Genomic DNA, 10,182 nt, shown 5'->3' with positions numbered 1-10,182 from the left:
AATGCTGTCTCTGTGCTATGATGAGCTCTGAAACACGACTGGAAAACCTCAAATAACTGATTGTCTTGTAAGAATTCACACAGCTGACTGGAAACTGCTTTCTCTAGAAGCTTTGACAGGAATGGAAGGTTTGAAATTGGCCGATAGTTAGCCGAGACATCAGGATCCAATGTTGGTTTTTTGAGAAGCGGTTTAATGACTGCTGTTTTAAAAGACTCGGGTACATGGCCTGTGTGTAGCCTGTTTCTCCTGAGAACAGGACTCCTCTTGGACTTCATTTCTAAGTAAGGGTAAGACTGTGTGTGTGTGTGTGTATTTGCCTCCTGAGTATCCTTGTATTTGCTCTGTTCCGGGTCTCCAAACCTCATCCTGTTCAGAAGACCAATGATCTCCACCATGCGATGCTGGTCTGGTCAATAAAAAAAATAAAATTCATTCAAAACAAACGAATAAAACACAATCACAGAAGAGAAGAGCATGAAAAAAGTGGTGGCGCTGTAATTAGTGTAAAACTAACTAAATATTACCACACTCACCATTCCAAACGATACATGCCTCGATTCCCCAAACTACCCCCCCCCCCCTTCTGGGGTAACTAATCATCTGTCTATCCTGGACCAGAAGGGGTTCTACCTCGGCGGTTCTGTTTGAACGGGCCCGACATCCTCGCCGTCTCTGAGTCTACAGGAATGAATGCTGGGTAAAATCTACTTCAACGTAATAAATGAATACTAGACGCCGGGGGGTACTAGAATGGGGCGGCGTGCCAGAGACGAGTACTCGGTCCTCCTTTACCGTCCTCCCGCTGAGCGTCCTGGTTGTACCGCACCGAGCGAGAACCGTCCCACGTGCTGCTCTGAACGCTCACTCTGCAAACGGCCACAGACGCAGGCGTTAGGGTCGCGTCCCGGAGCGGGCCGCCCCCGCCGGGCCGTGCGTGAACTCACGTGAAAGCTGTGTCGTCTCCGGACTGTGAACAGGGAGAAAGAAGCCCGACTCAGCGTTTTAACGCGACAGATCTTTGTGCTTCGTGTGGTAGGAATACGCAGTACAAGTACTACGCGCAGGCCTCCGACTCACCGTGTCTGCTTTGTCTCTGCGTTGGACGTTTGGCGAGGACGTTTGCTTTTTCGGGGGTCTGCGGGCCGTCTTGGCTCGCTTGGCAGCTGGAACCAGAAAGGAGGAGGAGAGGATTGCTGATGGCGTCTGGCTCCATCTGCTGGTCACAATCACATCACTTTTATTCCCCATCCTTGAAAGGGGCGGAATTTTAACTCATTGAGTGCCAGTGCGCCCGTTTTCGATCATTTCGCCCCACAGAATATCGTTTACTGACCAAGCAAACAGCGAACGTACCAAATGAAAGATGGAGGTTCTGACTTTCACCACGAAAATAAAGTGTGTTCCTCCAAGGGATGGAATCTCTGGTCCGATTCGTTTCTCGCTACGTCTGTTAAACCTCCGACGCGATACGATTCGATTAGCTCCCTTTCCACGATGCATCTCGATTCACGCACACTCATTTCCGTCTCTATTTAACTCTATTAATAAAAGCAAACATTTAGTTCTTTTATAGAAATGAATAAAGCAACACGTTTAATAATTTATTAAATTCCAGGCATTTTAAAAATTGCTGTATTTTTCAAAACTGTAAACAAAGTGCCAAAAACTGGTAATCGATACATTTAAATGTCGTCCAATAGGAAACTGTCCACCGTCAGTAGCAGTAACGTAACCAGCGTTTATGTAGCTAAGTCACATTTAATACTTTTGAATTAGCCCAAATACTGTATTTATTTACCATAAACGGAACACGTGTGTGTATTTATTAAGATTCGCGTTAATAAAGTTGATTTAAAGTTCGCTGGTGAATGCGTCTGATTTTGCCGCTGTGATTCCACGTTATCATGTCTGGAGGCTCCGCCCTGCATGTCTGGAGGCTCCGCCCTGCTCCACGCCCCTTCCCACAATCTGCGGAAGACATCTTTACGCACGTACGTACTTTTGGAAAGTTGTGGAGAAGTAAACTTTTATTAAACCCGTAAAACGTGATCAACCGATACAATAATCTGAAATCCGACGTACTCTAACGTTTATCCCGTGAATGAATCGATCAGTCACTCCGCTGCCGATGCAGCAAAATCGTGTATCGACACAAATCGGGGGTTTTCCCGATCCATAGTTCCTCCTATTTTTCGTTCCGGGGTCATTGGCCGGTGAAAGTTTGGGTTTCAGAAAACGTATTTAGACGCGAATGGCACTGAATGAGCTAAAAATAGACCTGAGGTGGGACCGGAGGGAGGAGCTCAAGAGTAGACGGGTGTCTTTCGTTAATGAGCAGGAAGCAAACGCTGAGCCGCTACTCCACCTCGCTTCTTGGACAGCTCTTCGTCGTCTCCTACTTCATCTTCCGTGACCTCTGACCCCGTGGTCAACTCCTCGTCTTCTGACAGCAACGACTGCTGCCCCTGAAGGACACACATTTTAAAGATGACTTTCCGACGCTGTCCGTAAGCTGGTCGGATTTGGAATATCAGAAGGAAGACGGGAGGAATCCTACCAGCTGCAGGTTCCAGCTTTTCAAAAGGGAAAACTGATTAAAAAGAAGAAGAATTTAAACTCAGAGGAGTAGAAATATTCCACATGTACAGTCATACTGGCAGAAGAGCGTCATAAAAGACAAAAATGGAAACACTCACGGTGCTTCCATCGCCCCCGAGAGGTCCGACCAGGCTCGGCTCCAGAAGAACGGCCCCGTCCCAAACCTCTCCTGCGCTGAACGGACAGAAAGACACTCCGTGGAACCGTCGATTCACGACAAGCAATCCCGGAAAAGGGCTGCAAACGCACGCAACGTCTCGCTCACCCCTCTGGCAGCAGCGCCCCCTCTGGCAGCAGCGCGTCGGACAAACACACAGCGTCTCTGTGAAGCAGCAGGTCGCTCAGGACGCCGCTCTGGGCCCGGTTCTGTCCAGCCGGTGACTTCACTACGTGGTCTCGGGTCCTACAGCCCTGAACATAGAAACGCATCAGACCTATCAGGACGTGACCTTCCAAAGCAGGGGGGGTCACAATCAGTTAGATTACGCTTCGATGCCGAGTCAAAGGTCAACGGCAGAACATAAGGAATTCTTTTAGGACCTGAAGCCGACGTCAAACACCAGCGGCGGATCTTCTGGGTGTTTCTGGGTTATTGTATCAACAATCAACTTCAGCGCCGAATTAAATATTCAAGGAGCCCTCAGCTACTTACTTCTCATGCAAAGTGTACTCCGCCTGTTACTGCATATACCACATAGCGGTACCTTAAAACAAGAAGTCATTGCAGAGACAGAAATGCACGCGTTTAACACGCTCACACCGACGGACGATTTAGAGTCGAGAGTTCACCGAAGCTGCAGGTTGTTGGGAGGCCGGAGGAAGCCGGAGAACCTTGAGAGAACCGATAAAGACACGGGGGGAACATGCAAACTCAGCACAGAAGAGAACCCGGTGCCCTCTTGCTGTGAGGCAACAGCTCTACCCACTGCGCCACTGCGCTGTCCACCTCGCGGTCTTCCTCAGGAGAATTCAAAGTCATTTTCTCGGTTTATAAAATGTTTAACTGTTCGTGCCTTATTTAGTTCTCAGAGTTGCTCTAGCACATATGTGTCAAACTCGAGGCCCGGGGGCCAATGTGGCCCCCCCACGTCATTTTTTGTGGCCCCCGAGAGCTTTGTGCAGACATTTGTTTTAGTAAAATGCTGAAAAGTAAAAGTGAATCAGAGTTGATGTGTATTTGTAACTGATTTCTAATCTGTAAATGGGGTTTAATGTTAAATTAAATATTTGTTGCTGACTCCATTCTGGATCCGACCCAGATGATATTCAGTGGTGAGATAGAGCCCCCCCCCCCCCCCCCCCCCCACATGACTGTGTTAAATTCCCTAAATATCGGTCAGTAATCAATGGAGATATTGAAGAACAAATTACAGACAGACGCCGGCGATTACATAACCTCGGTGGATATTTTTACAGCAGTAAGGTATCGATATATTTTTAGAACTATGCAATTGCATATGTAATATTTATAATTTAATTAAGTATGTAGTAGTAAATACAGTTATTTAGCAGCATGTTAAGGAGTAGTTACATTTTATTTACATTACATTACATTTAGTTACATTTACAACGGGCCCTCTGAGGGCAGCCGTAATGCTGATGTGGCCCCCGGAGAACATGAGTTTGACCCCCCCGCTCTAGCATGTGAACCCTGGAGCTCACTCCGGTCTTCTGGTAGAAGTCTTTCAATGATCCCAGAAGGCAGAGCCCGAACCCACAATGATCAATGATCCTGGAACCGCCTTCCTGAGGACCTGAGGGCAGCAGAGTTCGGACGGACGGACGGACCGACGGACCGACCGACGGACCGACCGACGGACCGACCGACGGACCGACGGACCGACCGACGGACCGACCGACCGACCTCGTCAAAGCTCCTGAACTGCAAGAAGCAGCAACAACTTTGGGACCTACTTTGGGATGTACTTTGGGATCTACTTTGGGATGTACTTTGGGACCTACTTTGGGATGTACTTTTCATGACTATGGACCGGTGTGTTTCCGTACCTTGGGGATCCCAGTGGGATCAAAACGGAAAGCCCTTTGGTTGCAGCAGGGGTAGACCCCCGCACCACCCAGGCCAGAGTGCACCACACCGTCCGGGTGGTACTTGCATTGAGTCAGTTCTGCACAGATAAAAACCTACACACACACACACACACACAGTGCTCAGTTGAGGTTGAACATACTCTGCATCAGGTTGATTATGCAGCCTCACAAACACACACACACCTGCTGGCATCTGGAGCAGGTGAGGTAGTTGATGGTACCCCAGATTCTCCAGTAGACCAGGATCCAGGACTTGCGCTCTTCATAGAGACCCGTGAGGTACTCATGCACATCCCAGCTCTTCTGTCTGCAAACACGCACAAACACAGGAAACCACTCGGCTCCAAAGGCATGTGGGATGTACAGCGGGGCGAGGAAAGGATTAGGCAGCCATTGATTGAGAGCTATCCCACACACAATGACGAGAGGTCTGCACATTTCATCAGGCAGCTGAGAGACAGAAATCCAGGAAATGGTGATGATGATGATGATGATGATGATGATGATGGTGTTGTTGGGCTGTGCTGGGCAACACACCCATCAGGTGAGATCTTGCATGGAGCCCCAGTGACCTGCTTGCCTATTGGAGATCGGCTCATCCCATTTTACACAGATAACGAGTTCTGACCGGTGCCATTAATACAGGTGGAGGAGAGAAGAGCTTCTTAAAGAGGTAGCGCGTCTGTGAGGGCCAGAATTCCTGCGTGTTTCTCGATGCCTAAAACTCATTTTACACAAATAAACTTTAAAAATCCTCCACCCATCCATTTTCTTCTACAGCCGCTTTTCCGCAGGAGTTGCTGGAGCCAATCCCAGCAGTTTACAGGCGAGAGGCGGGGTCCACCCTGGACAAGCCGCCAGTTCATCACAGGGCCACACATTGACAATCATTCACACACACACACACACACACCTACGGACAATTTAACGCAACCAATCCGCCTAAGCTGCATGTTTTTTAGGTGGTGGGAAGAAGTCGGAGAACCCGGAGAGAACCCACGCAGACACGGGGAGAACCCGGAGAGAACATACAAAAACGTCCCGCAGGACTCCGCTGTTGTGCGATACCTAAACACCGTTCTCGTACCGGGTGTGTGTGTAGACGATCTCTCCACGAGCGTCGATGCCGATCTTCCCTGGAACACATGAAATCTTCCTCTCGGTGTCTTTGGTCAGCAGCTTGAGACACGCGCCGCACCTGCGAATGAGCACACACACATGAAACACCAGCAATGACTGGCTCTACGACCGGAAACACAACCGACCTGTGTGATCTGAACCTTTGAGTGGCCAGCAGGGGGCACCGGCCTTTGTGTTTTTAGATCGTTTGAGTTCATTTCATTTCATTTCATTTTCTAACCGCTTATTCCGCTATCGGGTCGCGGGCCAAGCTGGAGCCAATCCCAGCAGTCAATGGGTGAGAGGCGGGGCTACACCCTGGACAAGCCGCCAGTTCATCGCAGGGCAACAGAGAGACACACAACCAGCCACACACACACTCACACCGACGGGCAATTTAGTGTCACCAATCAGCCTAGGTTGCATGTTTTTGGAGGTGGGAGAAGCCGGAGAACCCGGAGGGAACCCACGCAGACACGGGGAGAACATGCAAACTCCTCACAGAATGGCCACAAGTCGGAGACGAACCTGCGACCATCTTGCTGTGAGGCAACAGTGCTTACCACTGCGCCACCGAGCCGCCCCGTTTGAGTTCAGCTCATGAAAAACGGGAGCAGAAAAAAAAGTGTTGCGTTTTATAGTTTCCGTTCAGTGTGGTAAAGCATGACGTCACACACACACACACACACACACACACACACACACACACACACACGCGCGCGCTGGGGTGAGGGCTGTTGTCGGGTGAGGTGTAGAAACAGGTGTGTATTCACCTGTAGAGCGAGGCGGCGCTGCCGGGCGAGTCTCTGCTCCGGTTGTTGGGATCAAACAGCTGCTCAATTTTCTTCTGGAACAATTTGCTTTGAGCAGGAAACAGAAAAGCGGCGTTAGCTTTAGCAATTAGCACTTTTACTTTGTAAAATAAAAAGTATCAAATAACGTGTGAAGAAATTAAAGACAGTCGCCGCCTCACAATGTTTGTTTCTCATCAGCTGCTTTCATTTAAAGAACATTCATTTAGGAATGAAAGGAAACAATGAAGCTACTCTGAGCGCTCAATTATTTTCTGTCGTGCCCCCCCCCTGAAAAAAAAACATTCTTGTATCCTTATCAACATACAAAGAAATATGAAAAAGAAAGAAATATAGATCAACTTACAACAAAGAATAACCTTATTACCATTTTTTTTGTCTGCAACAGAAGATGAGGAAGTGCATCAACTTGCCTGACATTTTAATCATTAAACTACAATTTATACAATTAAATGATACATTTAATTCAATAACATCTATAAATAATAATAAATTAAAATTGATCAGCAACATTAACTAGGGAGCACAAAATATAAAACACTTTAACCTACAAAACCAAAATGAAAAAATAATTGTGCTTTTAGCAAAATGAGGAAGTCTGGTCTTTCTTCTTCTCCCACCGTGTTTGTTTACAACCGCTCTTCTTCTGCTAATCCTCCCTGCGCGCACTCTGACAATCAGGGCGCCACTGCCAACTACTGGAGTGGATGTGCAATTACCCTTTAATCTTGTGAGGCAAAAAAAGCTTTTTCTCCGCGGTCACAGGCGCCCCCCCCCCCTGACATCGCACCATTTGAGAACCACTGCTCCAGAGAGGTACTCCGGATACTCGGCTACCTCTTGAACTTGTCTTTCTTGTCTCTGATGTCGTCGGCCTCGTTGTGGTCGAACAGTCCTGCGACCCGCGTGGCCAAGTCGCTGTTGATGCAGTTCATGTTGCAGGGCGTCGCCACAACGGCGCTCATGTGTCTGTGACAGTACTGGATGCACTCCTCCACCTGAGCACGGGGAGACACGCAGCGGGAGACACGCAGCGGGAGACACGCAGCGGGAGACACGTAGCGGGAGACACGCAGCGGGAGACACGTAGCGGGAGACACGCAGCGGGAGACACGTAGCGGGAGACACGCAGCGGGAAGCACGCAGCGGGAGACACGCAGCGGGAGACACGAAGCGGGAGACACGCAGCGGGAAGCACGCAGCGGGAGACACGCAGCGGGAGACACGAAGCGGGAGACACGCAGCGGGAAGCACGCAGCGGGAGACACGCAGCGGGAGACACGCAGCGGGAGACACGCAGCGGGAGACACGCAGCGGGAGACACGCAGCGGGAAGCACGCAGCGGGAGACACGCAGCGGGAGACACGCAGCGGGAGACACGCAGCGGGAGACATGCAGCGGGAGACGCGCAGCGGGAAGCACGCAGCGGGAGACGCGCAGCGGGAGACGCGCAGCGGGAGACGCGCAGCGAGAGACGCGCAGCGGGAGACGCGCAGCGGGAGAAACGCAGCGGGAGACACGTAGCGGGAGACACGCAGCGGGAGACACGCAGCGGGAGACACGCAGCGGGAGACACGTAGTGGGAGAAACGCAGCGGGAGACACGTAGCGGGAGACACGCAGCGGGAGACACGCAGCGGGAGACACGCAGCGGGAGACACGCAGCGGGAGACACGTAGCGGGAGACACGCAGCGGGAGACACGTAGCGGGAGACACGTAGCGGGAGACACGCAGCGGGAGACACGCAGCGGGAGACACGTAGCGGGAGACACGCAGCGAGAGACACGCAGCGGGAGACACGCAGCGGGAGACACGTAGCGGGAGACACGCAGCGGGAGACACGCAGCGGGAGACACGCAGCGGGAGACACGCAGCGGGAGACACGTAGCGGGAGACACGCAGCGAGAGACACGCAGCGGGAGACACGCCGCGGGAGACACGCCGCGGGAGACACGCAGCGGGAGACACGCAGCGGGAGACACGCAGCGGGAGACACGTAGCGGGAGACACGCAGCGGGAGACACGTAGCGGGAGACACGTAGCGGGAGACACGCAGCGGGAGACACGCAGCGGGAGACACGTAGCGGGAGACACGCAGCGAGAGACACGCAGCGGGAGACACGCAGCGGGAGACACGTAGCGGGAGACACGCAGCGGGAGACACGCAGCGGGAGACACGCAGCGGGAGACACGTAGCGGGAGACACGCAGCGAGAGACACGCAGCGGGAGACACGCCGCGGGAGACACGCCGCGGGAGACACGCCGCGGGAGACACGCAGCGGATCAATAAACGCGTTGCTTCCGGGCCGACCTCTGGAACTAAAGACCTGAAGCGCTTCACCTCACTTACTAACGTTTCCATCTTCAAGAACTCGGAGGAGATCAGGATGGAGATCACGTTGCTGGGCTCTGAAACCGACAGAGAGGAGACGGCCAATCAGCAGCGAGTCGAGTCTCACACACACACACACACACGCACGCACACGCGCACACACACACACACACGCACACGCACAAACACACGCACATGCACACACACACACACACGCACACAGATGCACACGCACACACACACGCACGCACGCACGCACACGCGCACGCACACGCACACACACACGCACACGCACACACACACGCACACGCACACACACGCGCACGCACACACACGCACGCACACACACACACGCACACACACACACACGCACACACACACACGCACACACACACACGCACACACACGCACGCACACACACACACACACACACTCGCACACACACACACACGCACGCATGCACACACACACGCACACACACTCGCACACACACACACACACTCGCACACACACACACACGCACACACGCACACACACGCGCACACACACACACACACACATGCACACACACACACACACACACGCATGCACACACACACACACGCGCACACACACACACACGCACACACACACACACGCACACACTCGCACACACACACACACGCACACACACGCGCACACACGCACACACACACACACACACACACACGCACACACACACACACACACTCGCACACACACACACACGCACACACACACACACACACTCGCACACACACACACACACACACACACGCACACACACTACCGAGCCGGGGCTTGTCCCTGCCCCCCTCCCGGGCAGAGTTCCTCCTCACGTAGCTCATGAGCCAGTCAAAGATGTGCACGTCGCAGTGGACAGAGATGTCCACGTCCTCCCAGCTCGGGGGCTCCGCTGACAGATACTCGGCGAAGTAGCGCATCTCCTTCACCAGCAGGTCTCGGGGACACGCGAAGTCCTGCTCCAAGTGTTTGCTCTCGTCACAGACACGGATGACCATGTAGGGACTGTTGGGACAAGGACAAGTCCCTCATGAGAAACGATCCGACGGCAGCAAATACATTTCACACAAACGTCCAGAGAGCGACACGTACTACTACATACGAGTACTACTACATACGAGTACTACTCGACCAAGGTAGAGCGTCATAAGTGTCCCAAAGACCGACCGGCCTCTCAGAACTTACTGAGCATTGTCCTTGTCCTCGCCTGAAACGGCGCTTCCTGC

General features: G+C 52.2%; 1 protein-coding gene across 1 annotated transcript in view; it reads right to left on the bottom strand.

Moving 5' to 3' along the window:
* Positions 1-10,182, bottom strand: part of sanbr (SANT and BTB domain regulator of CSR) — a 13,539-nt gene extending 3,357 nt beyond the window's left edge. Inside the window, exons 1-16 of the mRNA XM_068741304.1 lie at positions 10,142-10,182; positions 9,723-9,961; positions 8,933-8,991; positions 7,419-7,579; positions 6,543-6,629; positions 5,738-5,848; positions 4,834-4,957; positions 4,609-4,743; positions 2,867-3,012; positions 2,700-2,775; positions 2,561-2,593; positions 2,369-2,468; positions 1,059-1,166; positions 948-963; positions 796-869; positions 321-409 (exon numbers count right to left, since the gene is read on the bottom strand). Of these exons, the coding sequence (XP_068597405.1) occupies positions 321-409; positions 796-869; positions 948-963; positions 1,059-1,166; positions 2,369-2,468; positions 2,561-2,593; positions 2,700-2,775; positions 2,867-3,012; positions 4,609-4,743; positions 4,834-4,957; positions 5,738-5,848; positions 6,543-6,629; positions 7,419-7,579; positions 8,933-8,991; positions 9,723-9,954 (1,551 nt within the window). The 5' untranslated portion in view covers positions 9,955-9,961; positions 10,142-10,182. The remainder of the gene's footprint in view (positions 1-320; positions 410-795; positions 870-947; positions 964-1,058; positions 1,167-2,368; positions 2,469-2,560; positions 2,594-2,699; positions 2,776-2,866; positions 3,013-4,608; positions 4,744-4,833; positions 4,958-5,737; positions 5,849-6,542; positions 6,630-7,418; positions 7,580-8,932; positions 8,992-9,722; positions 9,962-10,141) is intronic.

This window comes from Brachionichthys hirsutus, chromosome 7 (assembly GCF_040956055.1).
Source record: "Brachionichthys hirsutus isolate HB-005 chromosome 7, CSIRO-AGI_Bhir_v1, whole genome shotgun sequence".
Taxonomy (NCBI): domain Eukaryota; kingdom Metazoa; phylum Chordata; class Actinopteri; order Lophiiformes; family Brachionichthyidae; genus Brachionichthys; species Brachionichthys hirsutus.
The sequence above is the reverse complement of the archived record's forward strand: the minus strand, read 5'-3'. Positions and strand labels throughout refer to the sequence as shown.